We start from the raw sequence: 23,594 nt of genomic DNA, 5'->3' as shown, positions 1-23,594 counted from the left end.
TTGTGTTATTGCCAGGCATCCTGCTTCACTTCAATTCTTTTCCGCTCATAAAACATGGCCGCCGTCAATGCCGCCATCTCTTCTACACCTCGCAAACATCAACATCACTGCTCGCCTCTCACATGATCGTCACGTGTTCCGGACTACATCAGTAGGCCCTGACTGACCACAAATAGAACCAGAACTAGCGTCACAAAAGTCCCGAGGCCGCCGTGACACAGCGCCACCTGTAGATTTTGTAATAACTTTGTTTAAGAGGAAATACCCAGCCTTGTGCGTGCGTGTGCATGTTTGTGTGTGTGTGTCATTCAGGTGGTCTTCCTCAGGAAGAAGTATGGATTCATGAGAACACACACACACGCACACACACACACACAAAGAGTTGTAAACAAGCGGGCAGGTGGTGGATCAGTGAGCCAGTGAGCTTTAAACACACAAACACAATCGCAGACAAATCCATCCTCGCACGCACGCACGCACGCGCACAAATATTTACGCACATTGGTAAATGCACCCCACATACAAAAATTCATGACACCACATACACACACACAAACACATACACACTCCAACAGGTATGTTCAATCACACACACATTGTGGTGCCTTGAGATACGAGTGACTCCACAATTTTTCGGGTTACTCGCCGTCTATCAATGGATTGTTTTTTGTGCGAGCGCAAACTTGAGATTCGAGCACTATCGTATTCTTTATTCTCTGTGTAGAATGACTAATAGTGCTGTACTGATAAGGTGACAAAGGAGTTATGACATATCAATGAACAGTATGTCCGTCTGTCTGTCTTATGCTGCTCCCAGGTGACCAAGGTGGGCACAAGCACAATACCCATTCAATGAATGACAAACATTCTTTCATTTTTTTTTCATTCAAAATGATCTAAGGCCCTTACTCTGTTCCTTTTGTCTTTGTTTATAGTTTTAGTTTTTTTGAAGTTATTACCTACTCCATGAATTATGGTCCAAAAGAGCATCAAATTCGTTTTTATTTTTTTCATCGGGTTGCCCAAATTAATACTTTTCAGCTTCAACTTCTCAAAATGTCCTTTTCCTTTCTCTTCCTGTCACGGACGGCGTTCCATGGTATGCTGCTGCCATCTAGTGGCGGTCTGCGGCGCTACATGTAGTTTCCCATTTGTAAATATATAGTGTGTACGGAAAATTTTTCAGACCTCCTTAATTTTTTTTTAATAATGCAGCCCTTTGCTAAAATCATTTAAGTTCATTTTCTCCTCATCCATGTACACACAGCGCCCCATATTGACAGGGGAAAAAAACGGAATTGTTGAAATGTTTGCTGATTTGTTAAAAAAGAAAAAGTGTAATATCAATCGTAAGTATTCAGACCCTTTTCTGTGACACTCCTATATTTACCTCGGGTGCTGTCCATCTCTTCTGATCATCCTTGAGACGGTTCGACACCTTCACCGGAGTCCAGCTGTGTTGGATTACACTGATTGGGCTTGATTAGGAAAGCCACGCCCCTGTCTATATAAACCCTTACAGCTCACAGTGCATGTGCAGACACACACATATATGCAATGCATTTGCATACTGTCAAATATGCACACCACACGTGGCTATATGGCCATATCATGCCCTGAGAAACTTACAGGCAGACTAACACAAGCACAAATGCACACGCGTGCATACTGCCGCCATCTAGTGGCTGCTTGTTGCGCTACATATTATGGCCCCATTTGAAAATAGTATGTAACGCTCCAGAATGTTATCTATTATATAATGTATTTCTTTTTTTAAATGTAAATTTAAAAAGCGTTTATTTTACAACTGTTTATACAATTTAACAGTGTCTTATAGTTGAATAAAACAACTGTCAAGGTGGACATGTCTGACTAGTTCATAGTCAAGACGATCGTCAGAACGTTCTGGAGGTTCTGATCTCATCATCCTGGTTTTTCTTGGAGGTGGTTCAGGGACACCATCTGGTCAGCGGGTACAGCAAGCAGTGCAGGGTCTTGAACCTGATTATTAATTACACTAAATATGAATTATTAATGATTCATCAATGAGTGACTGACTGACTGACTGACTGACCTGGATGGATCTTCTTCTTTGGAGAAACTTCCTTTCAGCTCCACATGGTTCAGCTTGCCCTCTAACAGGCCGTAACTCAGAGTCACCTGACAAACGCCCATGCGCGCTCACACAAACACACGCACACATGCACACACACACAGGTGGCACTACCATATCAAAGTGTGTCTGTGTGTGTGTCTTTTGTGAGTGACAGTTTGTTTCTACATGTAATTGTGTGCGTGCATTAGTGCGTGTGTTTGTGTTTATGTGCAAGTGTTTTATTCGTGAGTGCATGGGTGTGCCTGTTTTGTGTGTGTTAGTGTATGTATGTGTAACTGCGTGTGTGTTTGTCATTTTTTTGCACGTTTTTATTTTTGTGTTTCTTTTGTGTTTGTGTGTCTGCACTATAGACAGTGCTTAACTTCATTGTAGACTCGTACGACAGTTATACTAGCTGCAATTCTGCGTGGCTCCACTAGAGGGTAGCACATACCTGGTGCGGGATGCTGGCGCGGTGAAGCAACATGAGGTTCTCCAAGTGCGAGTGGAACAAGGGGCAGTGGACCAATGAGACCCCCACACGCTCCTCCACGATGAAGCCCACCGTGCAATCGTCGGGCAGGCGGATCTTCGCCGACGTCTCCAGGAAGCGAGGGCCGCTAAATGCGCACACGCACACACACACACACACACACAGATTTTATCGATGGGTGGTTCTGACAGAAGGAAGTCGTCACGGAAGAGTCCACAAGTACCGGGCCCAGGGGGACATCTTGTGAGCCAGACGTCGACTCAAACAAAATCCTGCCCCTCCGGTGGCAAACCAGAACTTCACTTCCCTCTGCAGGATAATGGATATATAATGGGATAATTACATTATCATTTATTATTCATTTTTTTCAAATTTAAGGTTATACATAATAAATATACATCATCTGTGTCATGTTACCGTGGCGTTTCCCTCCACGAGCTCGTGCGCCGTGATTGGCTTGTCCAGGCTCGCCTTGCCCACGTAGATGTCGCCATCTTGCGGAAAGGCGGCGAGTGCGGCGACGAGGGCCTCGCCGTTCACATAGTTGTCGTCGTCGACGTGACAAAACCACCTGAGGAGCGCGCCCGAAAAACAAACGTTTGCAGTGGATATAAGATGTCTACACACCCCTGATGGAAGACGAGAAGAAAAATTGGTAAGGGAGGCTGACAGCAACATTGACGGACGAAGCTGCGAGTACGCGTGGCAACGATCTCCCCTCTTCTTCCTACTGTACGTCTGTTGTTTGGGGTCGGGTGCCAAGACAGAAGCCTTGTCATACAAAGAAAATATACCCAAAGCAAAATCCGGCATATGCGCGTGTCTCACCTGTTGTCGGATGCCAGAAATCGGTCGTACTCGGCGGCCATCTTGCACGCCAGAGCCTGCTGACTGTGATCCGACTGACAGCCCGTCGCCACCATGTTGTAGCCTAAAGTACATCGGCACAGTTCATATTCGCCATGAGCAGTGTTGGCGAGGAACGAATGACAACAAACGACGTTTCTCCTTTTAATGACACCGTTAAACGCGTAATTGTAATCCGTTACTTTACTGGGAGAAAATGTGGAATGAAATTACAGTTGCCTTTTGGAAATGTTCAAGATTACGGTTTTAGTTACACTTCAAAAAAAAATCAAAAATCGCTGCAAAAGCTGTGTAGCGTGCTTTTTTAAAATGTGTTTTATGATGCTTATTAATGATTCTACCATTTCATATCTGACAGTTGTGTTACTTTATTGAGAGAAATGCTTTTATTTCTTGAGGATGTGATTTTTCTTGTTTTGTAATGGCTATTAATCATTTACCCATTGATTTCTGACAGTTTTCATACTTACATGATATTATAAAACCCTAGATGTACATCTCACGTGTGCCTTTTTTAAGAAAAGAAAACAAATATCTAAATATATTATTATAATTCGTTTTTATTTTCTTTTTCTCTCTTTTTTTTTAATTCCCTGTAGCCCCTCTTACTGCTGAAACGATGCAAATTTCCCAACGCCCGCGACCCCAGTGAGGATAAGCGGCACAGAAGATGGATGAATGGATGGTGGGAGTAATAAAGTTTATTTAGTCTAATCTAATCGAATAGTTTTACCCTTTGATCGCTGACCGTTTTATGACTTCTGGATGTTGTGAAACAATCAGGTAAGGATTTGATTCATCGCAGGTGTGCTTTTGTTAGTTGTATTGCTGAAGAGATGTCATAAAACCCCTGATTTACGTTCAGTTTTTTTTTTTATGGTTTTATAATGGTTAATATTGTCCATAATAATTCTACCCTTTGATCCCTGACACTTTTAGGACTTTCGGTAGGTCGTTAACCCCAAATATGTGCATTTTATTGCTAACCGATGTGCTTTTTTTTTTTTATGATTTGAAGACATGTATTGTTTGACCGCTGAGCGTTTTACGACTTTATTGAGGATGTGGTGGTGGGAGGAGAAGCCAAGGAGGCCTCGTGGGTGTCATGAATCGCAAAAGGTTGACACCGCCATCACTTTTTTTGACAGACGCGACCCTTCTACTCCTCCTACCTTCGGCTTTCAGGTGGTCGTCTTCTGTGTCTGTAAAAATGAATGTCTGCGAGAAGAAAAAGACAAAATGTGATGAAATAGAGATTGAACATTGACTATTATGCGGTGATGCTGGTGCGTGTGGAGAGTGCGTTCGCTTCTGTAATCTGCTTCTTAACTTCCTGTTCTGCACTTCCACTTCACGTATGGTCGAGGTTCGGCTTCCTGTCAGCCCAGATACCACTTCCTGTGTGTGCGTGCGTGCGTGCGTGTGCGTGCGTGTGTGTGTGTGTGTGTGTGTGTAGGGTTGACGTCTTGTGATACTGCTCTGCAAAGCAACACATTTCAGAGAGGAGTTTCTATTATATTTGTCATTGAAGGCTGTAAATGTCTGCTTGGAAATTTCCATTAACCCTCAACAATGGGACATGACAAGACTTTAAAAGGAAAATGAATTTAGTCATATTTATCATAAATATTCTTGCGCAACGACATTAAATTTGACTATTTTGATTTAGTTTATTTTGTATTTGAAGCGATTAGTGCTTATTTATTTGAATGAATATTAGAAAATTTACAACATTGGCAATTAGAAACTTATTTTACTTTTAAAACAAAATGGAATTATATGTGTAATGAATATATAGTAGGCTTATAATATATTTTAATTCTTTGTTTCTTTTCATTTATCTGTTTTTACTTAATTAAATTAAATGAATATTTGGAAATGTGCATTTTACAACCTTGACAGATATTTGAGCTCAGCAAGATTTAAACCTTGAAGTCAAAATTTAATTAGATTTATAATATGTGATGCTATATTAAAATGTGTTTTTTTTTTTTTTTTATTTACTTTTTTAAATGTATCATTTCGTTAGTTTTTTTTCTTCACAATTCTAATTGGTAACTTATGCCATATACATTGCATGCATGGTCTTATTGGACTTACAGTATTTAAAATAACATTCGTAGTAAGTTCACAGTAGCATAATAACAACTTTATTTTAAAATGTAGTTGAATCAAAAATCAGACTTGTTTCATTTGTTTACTTCTCTAAAGCAAATGATATTTAGAATAGATACATGTTGGCAAAACAGCATATGCATAAGTCTTTTTGACTTATTCAAAGTTTACTTTGTTGAACTAATGTTTGGAGAGAGTGCAGAAGGCTATTTTGATGACGCATTTCGGTTCCCCTCAAAAATTCTTCATAAATTGTTAATAAATATATAGGCTAATGAACAGACACTCACGTGCGTCTTGGTTGTGGAGATCCAGGTCTCCAAAAGGAGGGCGAGGCGCGTCCCGTGGAACCTCCCGGTGGTCTTAACCGCGATGAAAATATCCTCCAGCCGCAGTCCGGCGGTGGCGACCCCGGCCTCGAGGGTGGCGGCTCGGGGGGGCGGCCGCCGGAGCTCATCGGGCGCCGGAGGGCGACGACGACGGGCCGCCGGCGATAGCTCCGAGAGGCGGCCGGCGTCCCATTGAAAGCCCGCGTAGAGAACCACGAAGAGGACGAGGATGAAGAGCGGCAAACTGCGACTGAGCCATCGTGTCCGCATGACACAGGCGATTAAAAGTGTGGGGGGGGGGGGTGAAAAAATAATGAATATAATAATCATAAAGCTCAAAGTATTAAAACAAAACAAGCGGTTTCCATCGCCTTCCCCTTTCAGCGTGGGTTCCTCATTAGTGACGTCATCGCTATGTCTTTGACCAAGACATAAAACTTCCAGGGTTTATTGATAGAAAGAAAAAAACAACAACATTAACACATTATAATTTCATCCGGCACGTGGCTCAAAAGTCCGACTCCAGAGGCGGAGAGAGGTGCACTCAGCACCCAGAGGGCAAAGCAAGTATTGCAGCCCCCCCCCCAACCCCCACCCACCCCCACGCAAAAAAAAAAAAGAAAAAGAATGAAATAAATATTAGATACTAATAATTTTATAATTTATATTCATTTCCTTCACGTGGCTCAAACGTAAGACTCCATGGGTGTAGAGGGGGACATCCAGCAAATCAATCAATCAAATAGAATAAACTAAATAATATCCTTTTTCCTTATAAATGACAATTGGAGAAGTTCGTCTGCCCGACGACATGATTCGCCGCAGTGCAGACAGGAAGTGACGCCTGATGCTGCCGAGTCAGGAAGAAATGACTCAACCCTTTCGAAAAGTATCGATCGAACAACCTGTTTAATGCTTGTGCTTGTGCTGTAGCGTACTGAGAGCTTTTCCTACTCATTTGCTTCGTTTCAGGTCAAAATATTACAAACCTGCTGCAGCAGTGTTTGCTGTTTCTCATATTTTGACCTTCTTGTGTGACTATATTTATTTTACATTATTTAACCTTTATTTATCCGGGTAAGGCAAATGACAGATTCTCATTTGGAACGCTGACCTGGCGGCAGACAGCAGAGTAACACAAAGCAAAATAAAAGCAAATACAAATACGTAGACAACAAACTGTACAGTAAATATATAGCAGAAACTGCTACAACAGAGAGTGTGGGTGCTGGTATGCACGGTGATCAGGGTGCGAATATATGATAGGGTCTTGCCAATTAAGGCTTTTGAAATAAAGAAATATTTCCAGTTGTATCTCACTCGATGGTGTCACTCGTGAAGTGTCTGGTCGGTGGATGTCGCCAATTAATCAATCGATACAAAGGAAATTGTCGTTGAATCTGATTGTTTACGGTGCTTATGCATACAGTATCATAAACAATTGGAAAATGACCATTGGGATATCTTATGGTGGTCTGAAATCATGTATTTCAAGTTTTTTTTGTTTTTTGTTTTTTTAAATAATAAAGACAGAGAGGCGGCACGGTGGCCGACTGGTTAGAGCGTCAGCCTCACAGTTCTGAGGTGCAGGGTTCAATCCCCGTCCCCGCCTGTGTGGAGTTTGCATGTTCTCCCCGTGCCTGCGTGGGTTTTCTCCGGGCACTCCGGTTTCCTCCCACATCCCAAAAACATGCATTAATTGGAGACTCTAAATTGCCCGTAGGCATGACTGGGAGTGCGAATGGTTGTTTGTTTGTAGGTGCCCTGCGATTGGCTGGCAACCAGTTCAGGGTCTACCCCGCCTCCTGCCCGATGACAGCTGGGATAGGCTCCAGCACGCCCGCGACCCTAGTGAGGAGAAGCGGCTCAGATAATGGATGGATGGAATAAAGACAGAGATAGTATTGGATGTCATTAGATGGTGTGCCTAATGAAGTGACCAATCAGTGTGGGTAGAAAAAAAAAGAAAATAAAATAATTGATATAATTGGCTGTGTGACTTTAGTGTTATGCGTCTCAAGAGATGATGAGAGGATACAATGAATTGACCTGGAAGCTTTGTCGTCACCTTTGTTTGTTTGTCCTTTCTCAGCATTCTCACCTTACACCCTATCTGTCTTTTCTCCACTGACCAGCTGCCGTCTCTCTCCAAACCTCCTCCAGGCCCGACCCGGCACCGCCGCACCCCCGAGCGCTCCCGCAGGTAAACCGCAGAGGGACCAGGGATCACCTTACCGACTGGAAAAAAGAGCTTGTTATAGAACAATAGCATGTAAAAAGTGATGTGATGATGAGAACCGCCTTGCACAATAGAAATAAATCGAATGACTCGAAATAATCCACAAAGTCAAACAAACAGTGAGGCATGCACTGGCATGTTCAACCGTGTAGTGTACATATCGTATGAATAATGCAATGGCTCCGCTTCTCAGTTATTAATTATAAGCGTCACCTTGCACAATAGAAATGAACTGACATAATCTTTAGATTCACAAAATAGGTAAGGGGCGGTCTTGTGGGTGCAATGTACGAGTCATCTGCGATCACTCTGCTGCCTAGTCAAGAAAACCGACACCTAATAAACAGAAATAACCCTTACAATAAAAAAATAAGGTGACAGCACACATCTTGCATAGCTATTGATGATAAGCGCTACCCTGCACAATAGAAATAAACAATGTCTACAAGTAATCCTTTGCAGTTTTTAAAAAAAAAAAGTCCTTACAGTAAAAAAAATATCTGAGTCCGTGGAGGGCACAATGTATGAGTCAAGGTTCATGTGATCACTCCTCTCGCCAGTTATTCATGATAGCAACGTCCTTCTTCTTCTTTTCCTTTGGTTAGGGTTAGGGTCTCCTGCATCCTCCTCTCGAACACCAACCGCCATCATGTCTTCCCTCACGACATCCAGCAACCTTCTCTTTGGTCTTCCTCTAGCTGTCTTGCCTGGCAGCTCCATCCTCATCATCCTTCTACCAATATACTCACTCTCTCTCCTCTGGACGTGTCCAAACCATCGAAGTCTGCTCTCTCTAACTTTGTCTCCAAAACATCGAACCTTGGCTGTCCCTCTGATGAGCTCATTTCTAATTTGATCCAACCTGGTCACTCCGAGAGCGAACCTCAACATCTTCATTTCCGCCACCTCCAGCTCTGCTTCCTGTTGTCTCTTCAGTGCCACTGTCTCCCATCCGTACATCATGGCTGCCCTCACCACTGTTTTAGAAACTTTGCCCTTCATCCTAGCAGAGACTCTTCTGTCACATAACACACCTGCTGACACCTTCCTCCACCCGTTCCAACCTGCTTGGACCCGTTTCTTCGCTTCCTGACCACACTCACCATTGCTCTGGACGGTTGACCCCAAGTATCTAAAGTCCTCCACCCTTGCTATCTCTTCTCCCTGTCGCCTCACTCTTCCCCCACCACCCCTCTCATTCATGCACATATATTCTGTTTTACTTCGGCTAATCTTCATTCCTCTTCTTTGCAGTGCATGCCTCCATCTTTCTAACTGTTCCTCCACCTGCTCCCTGCTTTCACTGCAGATCACGATGTCATCTGCAAACATCATGGTCCACGGGGATTCCAGTCTAACCTCATCTGTCAGCCTATCCATCACCACTGCAAAAAGGAAGGGGGCTCAGGACTGATCCCTGATGCAGTCCCACGTCCACCTTCAATTCTTCTGTCACACCAACAGCACACCTCACCGCTGTTCTGCTGCCCTCGTACATGTCCTGTATTATTCTAACATACTTCTCTGCCACTCCAGACTTCCGCATGCAGTACCACATTTCCTCTCTGGGTACTCTGTCATAGGCTTTCTCAACGTCCTTGCACAATGGAAATAAGCACAATCATAAGAAATAATCCTTGGAGTAAAAAATAAGTTGACGTCACACTTCTCATGTGGAATGTACGCTATGTAAAAAATGTGATTGCTTGTTATTGTTGCTAGTTGCTAGTTATTCATGTTAACCACCTTGCAGAATATAAATGAAATAGAACGACAGGAAGAAATAATCCACAAAGTTAAAAAAAATAAATAAAGAATATCAGGGCACACACGTATGCGCAATGTACGTGTGATAGGCTTAATGCCATGACTCCTCTTGACATTTATTGATGACGACCTCCACCTTGCACAAAAGAAATAAGCACAATGACCGGGGGGGGGGGGGGACCATTCGAAAAAAGCGAGGATACGAGCACTGACTACAATGACGTAATGGTATTCGGCACGACCCACAGTTTAAGGAGCGTCGCCACCAGATGGCGGTATAACCTAATCATTTATGCCCCACCTGTTGAAAAAAAATCAAAGGAAAATATTTGACGTGACATTTGAACCCTAACCCTTATTTGTAAATAATAATAAAAACAACTCACGTGTAAAGAGAACACTGTTTAAAATGTCAAATATGTACAATAGTAATGTGTGATAATCGCGTACCTGCCAGTCCACACCGAGGGCAGACTGAATTGATTTTGCCCAATGGAATGGATGACACAGCGGAAGAGTTATTTTAGTACAATATCTGCTCCCAAAGGTCCAGACCCGCCCCTCCCGATCGGTCACAACAAACCCCGAGAGCGCACCCAAGAGTCGGACTCCAACGTAGAGCCGCTCCGGTGCCCTCCGGTGGCGATGGCCCACCACGCCAACATCTCGGTGACGGAGAGCCAGTTTCGTTGTCCCATCTGCCTGGACGTCCTCCAGGACCCGGTGTCCATCCCGTGCGGGCACACCTACTGCATGGCGTGCATCAACGGCTACTGGGACCAGGCCGAGCCGCCGGCGCACTTCAGCTGCCCGCAGTGCCGCGAGGCGTTCAGCCCTCGGCCGGTGCTCCGCCGGAACACCGTCCTGGCCGAGGTGGTGGCCAAGCTCAAGCCGAGAGAAGCCTTCGCGTCGGAGCTCCACGCGCCGGAGCAATACGTGGGCGCCGCGGGCCAGGTGCCGTGCGACTTCTGCCCGCCGGAGAGCAAGCTGGCGGCGGCCAAGTCGTGCCTGGTGTGCCTGGCCTCCTTCTGCGAGGCTCATGTGCTGCCACACCGGGAGGTGGGAACCTTGCGGCGGCACAAGCTGGTGGCCGCCGTAGAGTGTCCCGCCGAGCGGTTGTGCGCGCAGCACCGCCTCGGACTGCAGCCGCGAACCGGGGGCGACGAGCCGGAGGAGGCCGCGGTGGAGTGGAGCGGAGAATGTCTGCTGTGTGAGGCGGACCGGAAGGAGGTGCACCCCGGCGAGGCTCAGAGGGCCCGGAGACAGGTATGATGTTGACTAGACCGGTGGGCTTCAAACTTTACACACTTAAGTACCAGCCCAAAGTCATTCAAAAGGAATACAAATCATTGCCTCTCTAGTAACACTATAATGACAACAAGAAAAGTAGGCCAAAATATTTAGCCCCTTAAAAAAACTTGATAGTTTCCCCCCCCCCTCCCCAAAAGAGCTACTATTACAAGGAAAAAAAAGATCTAATTTTACAAGATTAAAGTCTAATTTCTACGTGAAAAACTTCTAATTGCACATTCATAAAGTCACAATACAAATGTTTTTTAAAAAATATGACAAAGTTGTGATATTATGGGGAAAGCAACAGCGAATATAAGCTTTACAGAAATAAAGTTGAAACATTAAGAGGGGGAAAAAAAAGTTATCTGAGACTAAAGACGGAAGACTACAAAATATATCAAAAATGTATCTAACAACAGAGGAAAAATATAAATTAAATGACAATAAATGTGTATTACGTAAAACACCTTTGTAATTCATGAGAATAAAGTCCAAATATGACCCCCAAAAAGTATTTTTTACAGGATAAAAAAGTCAAAATGTTGTAAGCAAAAAAATGTTAGGAAACTACTTATGGCAACAAAGGGAAAACATCCCAATTAAAGAGCAATCAAGTTGTTGTATTACATGAAAGAGATTTGTAATTCATGAGATTAAAGTCAAAATATGTGAAAAAAATATGTAATTTTACAGGAAGAAAATGTTGTAAGCAAAAATGTTAGGAAAATACTGCACCTGCTGAATTTGACTAAATTTGTTAATGTACTTTAAAAGAAAATGTAAGCAATATTTAAATTTTTATTGTGATATTTTATGTTTTTGTCTATTTGATGTTGAGTTTAAAAATAAATACATTTGAAATTTATTTTCCAGTCTCTCAGTACTTGAGTTTTTTTTTTTTTTTTTTTTTTTTACTGGATACTTACTGTTACTCAAGTAATTATTTGGAGGACTACTTTTTACTTTTACTCGAGTAATATTATTCTTAAGCAACAGTACTCTTACTTGAGTACAATCTTTGTCTACTCCCCCCACCTCTGCACCTAGATGCAATCCCTCTTCTCTCTAATTATTCAGGATAATCGTCACCTTGCACAATACAAATAAACACGACGACAAGAAATAATTCACAAAGTACGTCCAAATTGTCTGCGTGGCTTCCAGGTTCAGCTTCAGGAGTCCCAGAGGACAGTACAGGGCAAAATCCGAAGCTGTGAGCGAGCGCTGGAGGAGTTCCAGCAGAGTTTGGAGTCCCTCAAGGTGCGTATATTGGTACTTTTCGTTCCTTTAAAAAAGTTCAAATCCGATAGTCTCAGTGCTGCAGACACCGCCCCCCAAAAGTTTCTGAAAGTACTAAGTCACGTGTGTGTGCGTGCACGCGTCCGTGCATGTGTCAGGTGTCGGCTTCGGCCGTTTTGGAAGACAGCGAGGCGCTTTTTGCCGACATGGCGATACGACTGGAGAAGACCAAGGCAGAGGTGAGTGGTCATACATCCATCCATCCATCCATTTTCCGTACTGCTTTATCCTCACGAGGGTCGCGGGAGTGCTGGAGCCTATCCCAGCCATCTTCGGGCGAGAGGCGGGTAACACCTTGAACTGGTCACCAGCCAATCGCAGGGCACATATAAACAAACAACCATTCACACCTACGGGCAATTTAGAGTCTTCAATTAACCTAGCATGCATGTTTTTGGGATGTGGGAGGAAACCGGAGTGCCCGGAGAAAACCCACGCAGGCACGGGGAGAACATGCAAACTCCACACAGGCGGGGCCGGGATTTGAACGGGGTTAGGGTTTCAAGCCAGGGTTAAGGTTTTAAAATAGGCTTTCAACTTGGGTTTTGGAGGCTGAGTTAGGATTTCAAACAAGGGTTAGGGTTTTAAATTATGGTTTCAAGTCAGCGTTAGGGTTTCAAACAAGGGTTAAGGTTTCAAAGTAGGGTTTCAAATTAGCGTTTGAAGCTTGGGTTAGCATTCTAAAACTATTGTCTGGGTTTCAAATGAAGGCTTCAAACCCGGGTTGTGGTTTCAAATTTGGGTTTCAAGCTTTTGGGTTCAGGTTTAAAATGATGGTTTCAAGCTGTGGTTATGCTTTCAAACAAGGTTTAGGGTTTCGCGTTCGGGTTTCAAATTAGGTTTTGAAGCCTGGTTTAGCATTTTAAACAAGGGATAGGGTTTCATAATATGGTTTCAAGCATGGGTTAGGTTTCAAATGATGTTATGTAAGATAAGATTCTGTGTTGTTGAAGGTCCGAGCGTGCGTGGAAGCTCGAGAGCGAGCTTTGGTCAGTCGTGCCGAGCGAGACGCCGAGACTCTACGGAAAGATCTGGATGAACTGAGGAGGCGAGACCAGGAGATTGAACGACTTCTTCGGATGGAAGACAACGAACACTTTCTGCAGGTATTTATTAGCACACGTCATGTCCGTGCGCCCCCTGCAGGACACACACGGAGCAGCAGGGAGAATGCCACTCACTCCTTTTTCGACCATGCGCAAAGACTCGTTACCAGACAGTCCAGCTCTTCGCCAGGCCCTTAAAGCCCTAACCCTATTCCGAGGACAGTCTGTCGTCAATAATACATTTATTGATTCATTCATTCATTCCTTTTAAATGATTTAATTAGTTGATTGATTTACTGTAAACCATAATACAAAATGTAAAATAAGAATAGAATTGAATATATGGTATATGTATACACTTAATTATTTACATTTTATTGATTATGATTACATTCATGATACAGTGGACCCCCACTATTCGCAGGTGACAGGGACGGCGAAAAAGTGAAAATCTGTGGATAATTGATCATTATTTGTTTTCTTTGAGAGTAGGTTGGGTAGCGAGCGGCCTGTTAGTTGGGGACCACTGACTTACAGTATAAACAACATCGAAAATACTTGACGTTAAATATGATTGATCAAAATTAACAATTTAAAATATTTGACATTCACATTTGAACTATGCTAAAGTGTTTTTATTGTATTAAATAAGTGGTTAATTATAACAATAAATTGTTTTAAAAAAGGGGGGAATACATTTCTATATTATTACATTATTACTAATAAACGTTACATATACACATACAAATTGTAACTTTATAATTTTCATTGTATTCAATAATGGATTATTGCTAAATAAATTATACATAATACAATAAAAAAAAAATATGAAGCAATTCTTATTTGATTTCAATAAACTAATTTGCATATTTTGGATACATTTTAACAATTTCGTTTTTACTTTTTTATTGTATTGTATAGCCATTTATGTTTTGAAACACATTATAAAAGAATACGATAAATATTGAGAATAATTCGTATTATTAAAATTAACCCTTTCACTCATTTTACACACACATCTGAACTTTTTTTTTAAAATTGTATTAAATAATTGACAAATGATAACTAAATAAATTATGAATAATACAATAAAAATGAGATTCATAAAATGAACTATTTTACATACACATTTTATTGATTTATTTAATCAATCAATCTGACCTACAAATGATCTGGCCCAATATGCCCGAATGCCTAACCCTAGAGATCCAAAGCATAACCAACAGAAGTCAGTTGTTCTGGTACGTCCTTGTAAGTGTGCTTCTCTCTCTCTCCACCAGGCAGCGCCGATGCTGTGCCTTCCCGTCCCAGCCGCCGCCCGGCCCTCGGTCACGTCCGGCCCAAACGCGGAGGCCTTCAGTGGTGCCAGGAAGGCCCTGGGGAGACTACGCAGCCGCCTGGAGGATGTCTGCCGAGAGGAGGTGGACTCAATCAACAGGGCGGGTAAAACACGGAGGACCATGACTCTCTCTCTCACACACACACACACACACACAGACAATAGGGGTTGAACCAACTTGTCGACTTTCCCATTCTGCAATTACGGATAAAGTTGAAACTCGACTGATCGCCAATGACGTATTTTGGCATTAACAACACGGACTCCTCACAGAAATCAACAGGTGGTCCCTAGGTGCGGCAAACGAGCAGCGGTGCCTCAAGCGTGTGTAAATATTTTAATCAAAAGAGACCGGTATCACGGTCCCGCCTTCACTCTCTCACAGAGATTCGGAAATGTAACTCTAGCGACAATCCACGTAACACAACTGCGGGATCGCTGCCTCCTGCTGTGACTTTTTTTTTTTTTAAATAACAGTACTGCAGTTGTGTTAGGCGAAAGTTCTCACTGTCTGCAAGGCCGTGAAGGTGTCAGAAAGTGATTGGATGAGTGAGTCTGTGTGTGTGGGGGGGGGGGGCGGGGCATGTGCTTTGACTTGACTCGACGATAATCACCTTCGCATCTTCTACAACAAAGTCTGTAGTTGTTCAACCTCTAACACACACTCATAGTAACACGCACTGATTGTGTTTGTCTTCCAGTTGGTGAGTGTGTTCAAGGTGAGCTCACTCATTGGACGGTCATGTGATGGTACTTTAAAAGGATGATTCCAAGCCAGGGTTGATGTTTCAAATAGAGGTGCAACAATGACTCAATTAATCGTCAACAAATGGATTGTTAGACGAATTGGCAACTCAACTGATAATCCATTGGTTTAAAGACATTGTTTAACTTACAATTGTCCAAATCCTTGGAATTTAAGCTTCTCAACAGTAAATATTCTTCGATTTCTGGAGTTCTCCATGAAAGAAGACTGATTGATTATCTTGCACTGTCAATTTGAAAATAGTCATTTTTTTAATGAAGGGATGGAAATTAAATTAGTTATTTATTTTATCCGATTCATCAACTCATTAAAAACCTAATGGACAGATGAATCAATTATTAAAACAATCAATTGTTGCAGCCCCAGTTTCAAACCTTGGGTCGCATTTGAAATGAAGGATAGTGCTTCAAAGTAGCGTTGCAGTTTCAAAGAACTGCTTTAAACCGGGGTTAGCTTTTGAAGTCGTTTCAAATTAGGGTATGGGTTTTAAAGTAAGGTTTCAAGCTGGATTTTAAGCATGTGTTGGGGTTCTAAGCTTGGGTTAGGGTTTGAAACAAGGTTTAAAGTTTCCAATTAGGACTTTAAACCAGGATGAGGGATTCAAATTATGGTTTCAAACAAGGGCTAAGGTTTCAAATTAGGGTTAGGCTGAGTTGAAATGTGTGTTTAATGAGAACGTTGCTTGTGTGTTTGAAGGTGTTGTAAACGTGACTGCGGAGAACTTCAAGCCACCACACTCACCTCGACACTCGCGACAAGACGACGCGCAGGGTGAGCGCTTCGTGCTCTCTCGCGCCGCCTGCTGCTTTTTTCAATTAATGCATCATTTTTCCACGTTGTGCGTGCGTGTAGCGTTTCCGTCGTCGTTCTCGCTCTCCTCGTTGCCTCTACAGCCGGCCGACCAAAGGATGAGGGCGGTCTTCCTCAGGTGTAAGTTCTCCTCTTCTTCATCACACAGCAATGTGTTTTTTCCCCATACAGAACTGCTTTCGAAACAGCTTCTTGTATCATTAATACATAGACTCATTTCTTTAAAAAAAAAAAAAACTACTTTTCTAAAGAAAATTCAGCTTTACTCTCACAAAATGACTTCTTTTTATCAACTTTTTTCTTGAAATAATACCAATTTCAAGCTTGAAAAAAATGTCATTTGAAAAAAATTAATACATTAATAGAAAATACAGCTTGATTTTGAAACAGTCCAATTTTTTTCTCAGAAAATTTAATATTTTTTTCACAAAAAAAAATAAACTTTATCCCAAACAAATGGACAAAAAGACTATAAATATATTAATTTATGTTCGTAAGATTCACTTTTTCGTTAAAAAAATGCAACTTTTTTTCTTGAAAATTACAACTATCATCTCATATTAAGATTCTTAATCTAAAAAAAACGACTTCTCATTAGAGTCTGACTTTTTCAATAATGACTTTATTCTCATTAATTTTTGTTGAAAATATAACTAATTTACAGTCCTCAGAACTGTGAGGCAGACGCTCTAACCAGTCGTCCACCGTGCCACCTCACAATAAAGTTTAAAAAAAAACAAAAAACATTGCTGCCCCGCCGCACACCTAGCGATCAGCTTACATCTAAATAAACAGAAGCTTGAAAATACATTTCCAGGTTTTACTCACGACACCGCGCTCACTCAAGTCATATAAATAGTATGTAAAGCAACAGATATTGTGTTTAACATCAATACTTAACTATATGCATAATCTATAATGTGCCTGTGTTTGGGAAAAAAAAGCAAAGCTTGTCTACCCAGCGCACGTTCAAATGAATATCAGCGAGACTCGCGCTCTTGCTTTTATTTCGTCCTCTCTTTAGAAACCCATGAAGTACTAAGTGTACAGTGTTCCCCACAGTATCCATTCAGACCTGTGCACTTTACTTCACTTTACTTTACTTTACTTTACCTGATGACTCCACAGTCAGCGGTGGAAATGAAAGGAGCTCTTCATACTACAGCATGCTCTCTTTCTCAAGCAGCAGCCTACAAATGACCAACTCGAGTCATCTTTCTTCTCTTCTCATCTCATCTCCATTTTCCATTGCTGTTAATTCCGCTCTCTCCTCTTTGATCACACGCTGGCTTGAAGTGAACAGGATGAACGCCGTTCACCGCTGCCGCGCCTGCTTCTGCTACTAGCTAATGCTAAAAACGCCGGCGAAACTGGGCATATCCCCTTTTGACATCACTACCCAGCGACGCTAACAACAGTGGCTACCAATGTTGAAATAACGTTTTGTAAAAAGATATATATCGGAGTTGCTTTGAAGGTTACTGCTTTTTATTATATTACAACCTTTTATCTCAAATTTTTTTTACTTTATTCTACCCCCAAAAGTAAACATTTTTTTCCTCGTAATAGTATTATAGTATTCCTGCGTTCTATCTTGGACAAATCTAATAGCCAAAATGATGTCTCTGTGTATCAGTAATACATTGCTAATTGATGCTAAACATTACTGATGACAATCCCTGCCACTGGAAAGAGAAACCATACGGTAGTTAACGACACCGAACACAGCGGCGGAAACCCGAGAATGTCACTCAGCATTTGTGCCGATGGGATGACAGCATTCAACACCTTGTTGCTCGTCAATAATTGATCAGGGAGCTGGTGACCTTTGTCTCCTCACTGCCACAACCACAGATTGTCACCTCATCAGGGTCCCCACAAGGTTTGCCAATACAAAGGATTTAGTCTACTTTGGGTTAATGTTATGCTATACGGTTTTGCCGCCAGGCAGAAGAACGACCGATTCGGTCATTTACCGGTCACATCAGGCAGCAACAAAAGAAACATAGAGGGAGACGTAGTCCACGCTGACAAATTTAGAACTGAAGAAGCCGTTTGGATTAAAGGTAAAACAGACTGTAAACTTTAGGGTTTGGTTCAGGGTTGGAGTTAGGAACGTTATTAGGGTTCTTGTTGGTGATCTTATGAGGATTGGTTTAGGGTCAGGGTTGGGGTTCTTGTTGCGGTTAGGGTTGTTTTATGGTTCTTGTTAGGCTTGTACTTTAGGTTAGGCTGAGTGTTAGGGCGCTTATTCGTGTTCTTGTGAGGATTGGGGTCAGGGTACTTCTTTAGGGTTCTGGTTCTTATTGAAGTCCAGCTCGTGGTTATTTTATAGTTGGGTATAGGGTTTTTGTAAGGTTTCTTCTTAGTATTAGAGTAAGGGTTCTTGTTAAGGTTCGTGATTTTGTTGGGATTCTTGTTTGGGTTGGTGTCAGGATCCCGGTTAGGGTTATGGTTCTTGTAAGGGTCGGTCGGGGTTAATGATGGGTTTAGGTTGTTTTGAGGGTTCTTGTTAAATTTACTTCCTGTCTGTTCATTTCTTCTGCTCTTAATTTCAGTCTCCTGTCATCTGTCCTTGGACCCGGACACGGCCCACCCCACCCTGGTCCTGTTCGACGGTGACCAGGGTGCCCACTGCGGTGAAGAGCTTCAGTCGTACCCGACTCACCCTCAGCGCTTCGACTCTGTGGCTCAGGTCCTGTGCCGCGAGGGCCAGTTTGGCGGCCCAAGTTACTGGGAGATAGAATGGCGAGGCGGCGGATGGATCGACATCGGCGCCACGTACAGGTAGGGTTTCAAAGGGGTGGAACATTTCCGGTAGATTTCCATAAAGCAACCGGGGAATTCAATTTCCATTGGAATTTTGGAATCGTTGTACTTTCATTAAATCTGGGTTTAGTCAGGATTATGCTAAAATATATTTTTCACCATTATATTTTAATTCTGTACTCAGAGCCAGTCTTCAATTTTGTAAATTCCTTTTTTATTCATGCCAAGTTTGCAACCCTAACCATAATACAGTAATCCCCGGCATATTCATATATATATATATATTTTATTTTTTAATTTTTTTTTTTTAACCTATTTCTCCACTGTTTGCTGAGAAATTCACCTATATGTGACTTTCAAGCATATTTTTTATAATGCCCTAAAATGCCACAAGATGGTGCTAATGCCCTGGAGCATAATAAAGTAGTAGTTGGTGTCAATGAAGTATGTTAAAGTGATACATCTGGACTCTTTAAGATCTTTATATGTCGGGGGAAAAATGCAACTTCATGCTCGTCAGATTTTAACTTATTTCCTTGAAAAAGATTTTTTACTTAAGAATTGTAATATTACAACTGTTTTACCTGACAAATTCCGACTTTATTCTCAAAAGGTTGCAATTCTTTATACTTTCGCAAAAATACGACTTTTCTTGGAAGATTAGGATTATTTTCATGAGATTGTGACTTCCCCCCCAAAAAACTACTTTATTCTTGTAACATTATGACTTCATCTTGAAAAACAACAACTTTATTCTCGTAAGATTCTGACTTTTCTTGGAAAGATCCTACTTTATTCCTTGATTAAAAAAATAAAAATACACCCTTTGCCCCGATAATACTTTATTCCTGTAATATTACAACTTGTTTTCTCAAGAAAGAAAAAAAAACCACTATATTTGGAATTTATCATCCGCTATTTGCTGGAAAAGGCTTTCAGATATATATTTTTTTACACTTTCTATAATGCCCTCAGGTGCCACAAGATGGCGCCAAAGCCCTCGATAGTACGAAAGTAGTAGTTGATGTCAGTGAAGAATGACAAAGTGACACATCTGGACTCGTTAAGATCTTTGTGTGTCGCAGAGGAGCTAACTTTAGCTCGGGTTGTTAGTTTAAAAGTTACAAAGAGTCAAGAAATGTATTGTTTTGCTCTGCTGAAATGAAATCATCTGTAAGATATTTATTTTGAGGGTAATGTTGTACAATGAAATTGAAATGATGTTAATCATAGGTTAAGTTATATTTAGGGTTTAAACTATGTATTGATATGAGCAACTAGAAACTCTTTTTACAGGCGGATCGGACGCAAGGGAGGCGGAAAACCGTGCCTTCTGGGCCGCAACGAGAACTCTTGGAGACTCCGCTGTACGCACACCGGTTACGCCGTCTGGCACGACAACCGCAAGACTACCGTGGCCGCGCCGCCATGCCCGCGTATTGGCGTCTTCCTGGAGCGCCACAAGGGGGCGCTTTCCTTCTACAGCGTGTCTGACAGCGTGGTGCTGCTGCACACGTTCAGATGTTCCTTCTCGCAGCCCATCTACCCGGCCTTCCGCCTGGACCTGGACTCCACTCTCCTCTTCTGTCCTCATCCTCCGGGACACTAAACAGCAAAGATGTTCTCCTGCTGTAATAATCTAATTCTTATTTTCCAAATTACAGTGACCCCTCAAATATTTGCGGATTGGCATGTCTATTACAAAAATATTGCTTTGGCGCCATCTGGTAGCATCTTGTTACCAAGCAACTATTTTGGACTGAGGGGGAGGAGTTTCATTTAACCTAGTCTAATAGAAAAAAAGTGCTTTGGCACCATCTTGTGGAATCTATAGCCAATATCTTCTTCCGTGCCCCATTAGGGGTTGCCACAGCATGTCCCTGTTTATCTTAAACAAATATAACTTTTTAAAAATAATAGTATGACTTTTTTTTTTTTTTTTTTTTTTTTTCAAAACATTACAAATTATTTTCTCAATTAAATCGTTTTTGTTTTTTTGTTAATACGACTTTACTATTAGTCTTTCCATTGAGAAAAAAATACGAATTTATTCTTGGAATTTCATGACTTTTATCAAGGAAAAAAATACAACATATTTTGGGCAAAAAAATAGAAGTTTATCTGAAAAAAAAAGGATTAAAATTATTTTATTTTATTTTATTTTTTTCCATAAACCTGGACCTGACTTCCACCCTGCTGCTGTGCACCTTGGAGGCGCTGACTCCGCGGTATCCATGATGCCTTTGACTCGAACAAGAGTCCATGTTGAGTCCAACAAGAGCTCCATTCAAGCGTGCTCCAAATGATGAATACCTTCTGCTTTTTTTATTTGTTTGTTTTTTTCCACGACATTTACTCCAAAAGGATGATACTCACATTCAATGCTGGAGCCTAGCGTCCCCATTCACATCATCGATGTGTTATCCGTTTCTTTTTTTCAGTTTATCATTAAAAAAATATATTTGTGGTTAAAAAAAAAAGTATTTTTTTTCTATTTAAAAAAAGTCCGATGTTTTTACGCCTTATTCCCCAAAATAAGATTATTATTATTTTAACACAAAAAAAACCCACATCTAACTTCTAATCTTGTGACATTATTCTTTTTAGACTGACTTTAAACCTCGGCAAAAATGCAACTAAATTCTCATGAGATTTCAACATATTTACTTTAGAAAATACACGATTTTTATTTCTTTGGGGAAAAAAACATGACTTTGTTACATAAAAACAACTTAATTCTCACAACAATTATGGCCTGTTTTCTCAAATAATTTTTTTCCCCCTTGTAAGATTACAAACTTTCTGTGCCTTAATTCTCATAAGAGTGACTGTTCTATTTTCTGGAGACTACTTTCTTGTAATATTACAACTTTATTCTTGGAAGAAAAAAAAATCACTTTTTTTCTCATAAAATCGTGACTTTTTACCCTCTAAAATACAAATTCAATTTATGTTATTTTACAACCCCGCAAACAAAATAAATTAAAAAAACTTCTTTCTTCTGAAAAACAGTACTTCCCCCCCCCCCCCCTCATAAAATTGGGATTTTTCTTATTATTTGGGAATTTTAAATCTTGAAAATTACAACTTTAATCTCATAAAACTATTTTTGGTTCCTTAAAATATCATCTGTATTGCCACAGTTGAAGCCGGAACCAATTATTTCTATTTTCATTACTTCCTACAGGAGATTTAGTTTTAAATGGATTGTGCTGGACATTACAGGTTCCACTGGTTAAAATTTTAAAAAATGTAAAAAATGATCAACAAGCTCAGGGACATCTAACGCTCTGGACACTGAGATCGTGTGATCGCGCACGGAGTGACGCCTTACAACCCCAAAACTGGAACTTAAACTGTTTATCAAGTCTATATATGCATGATGAAATAGAGAAATATGCAATTATTACTCACGCAACATTAGCATTTACATTCACTAGCCACTTCATTAGATACACCATCAAATGAGATCCAGTGCGAGATGTTATTAATAATGGTAACGTTTGAAAGGTATTAATTGAACAATGTGTTGATTATTGTGCTTGTAGTTTGCAGTGGCCCAAGTTAGCAACGCTTGAAACACCGTGAAGTGCATTACTTTAACTATCCTGAACTACCTTATTTTTTCTTCATACTTTGCGTCACATCTCCCATGTGCTGTAAAGTTTGTTGTATGTATCAATGTTGTTGACAGCTTACAATAATAATGATAAAATGATCCAAAGATGCCTGAGATGTCTGTCTTCTTTATTCTAAACGTTAATTCATGGTATGAATGATGACTGGTTTGACGTTGAAGTTACTTTTAGTGCAACAATCAATTCTTCAGTTGTAATCATTCGAATTTATAGAATTGTGGCTATGTTGTTTGCTGCATTGTTACTATTTTTGTAAAATTACAAGTATACAGTTGTTTTTGTAAGTCGTATTTTAGAAAAAAAAAAGTGTTAGTATTACAGGAACAAAGTTGTATTTTTCCAAGATCTGTTGATTTTTGAAGAAAAAAGTGACAATTGTTCATCTTTTAATTCTCGTTTTCTCTAAAAAGCATGACTTACCCATGTAAAATTACATTTTGTTTAAAAATGTGATTTTATTCTCATAATGCTTAACCAAAAAACTAAAAAATGTGGCTTTTTTAATCGAAACAAATTACCATTCTCATAACATTAGGACGATTTTTTTTCTTGTAATCTAACTGAATTTAATATAATGTAACTCAAATCCTTGTAAAATTCAGATTTATTATTTTTTTCTAGAGGGAAAATACATTTTATTCCCCTGTAACATTAAAAAAAAGTTCTAAAATAAGATAACCTTTATTAGTATCACAGTGGGGAAATTTGCTTCATTTCATCTGCAGTAAG

General features: G+C 40.9%; 2 protein-coding genes across 4 annotated transcripts; one reads left to right on the top strand and one right to left on the bottom strand.

Moving 5' to 3' along the window:
* Positions 1-1,780: 1,780 nt before the first annotated feature.
* mfng (MFNG O-fucosylpeptide 3-beta-N-acetylglucosaminyltransferase) lies at positions 1,781-6,453 on the bottom strand. Of its 2 annotated transcripts, none has more exons than XM_061770695.1 (8): positions 5,861-6,453; positions 4,628-4,673; positions 3,417-3,519; positions 3,006-3,159; positions 2,812-2,897; positions 2,550-2,715; positions 2,075-2,160; positions 1,781-2,017 (listed from the first exon to the last, which is right to left on the bottom strand). In XM_061770695.1, the coding sequence occupies exons 1-8, from the start codon at positions 6,227-6,229 to the stop codon at positions 1,924-1,926; spliced, it is 1,104 nt and encodes a 367-aa protein (XP_061626679.1). In that variant the 5' UTR covers positions 6,230-6,453; the 3' UTR covers positions 1,781-1,923. The 2 variants fall into 2 exon arrangements, with proteins under 2 accessions (XP_061626679.1, XP_061626680.1); XM_061770696.1 differs by having other exon boundaries at positions 1,781-2,001; positions 5,861-6,451.
* A 3,932-nt stretch (positions 6,454-10,385) lies between these two features.
* On the top strand, positions 10,386-22,955 carry LOC133476803 (E3 ubiquitin/ISG15 ligase TRIM25-like). Of its 2 annotated transcripts, XM_061770688.1 has the most exons (9): positions 10,386-11,171; positions 12,363-12,458; positions 12,596-12,676; positions 13,451-13,603; positions 14,824-14,986; positions 16,345-16,419; positions 16,501-16,578; positions 19,017-19,245; positions 20,524-22,955. In XM_061770688.1, the coding sequence occupies exons 1-9, from the start codon at positions 10,398-10,400 to the stop codon at positions 20,834-20,836; spliced, it is 1,962 nt and encodes a 653-aa protein (XP_061626672.1). In that variant the 5' UTR covers positions 10,386-10,397; the 3' UTR covers positions 20,837-22,955. The 2 variants fall into 2 exon arrangements, with proteins under 2 accessions (XP_061626672.1, XP_061626673.1); XM_061770689.1 differs by lacking the exon at positions 16,501-16,578.
* Positions 22,956-23,594: the final 639 nt, after the last annotated feature.

The sequence above is a fragment of the Phyllopteryx taeniolatus genome, chromosome 4 (assembly GCF_024500385.1).
Source record: "Phyllopteryx taeniolatus isolate TA_2022b chromosome 4, UOR_Ptae_1.2, whole genome shotgun sequence".
In the NCBI taxonomy this organism is placed as follows: Eukaryota; Metazoa; Chordata; class Actinopteri; order Syngnathiformes; family Syngnathidae; genus Phyllopteryx; species Phyllopteryx taeniolatus.
The sequence above is the reverse complement of the archived record's forward strand: the minus strand, read 5'-3'. Positions and strand labels throughout refer to the sequence as shown.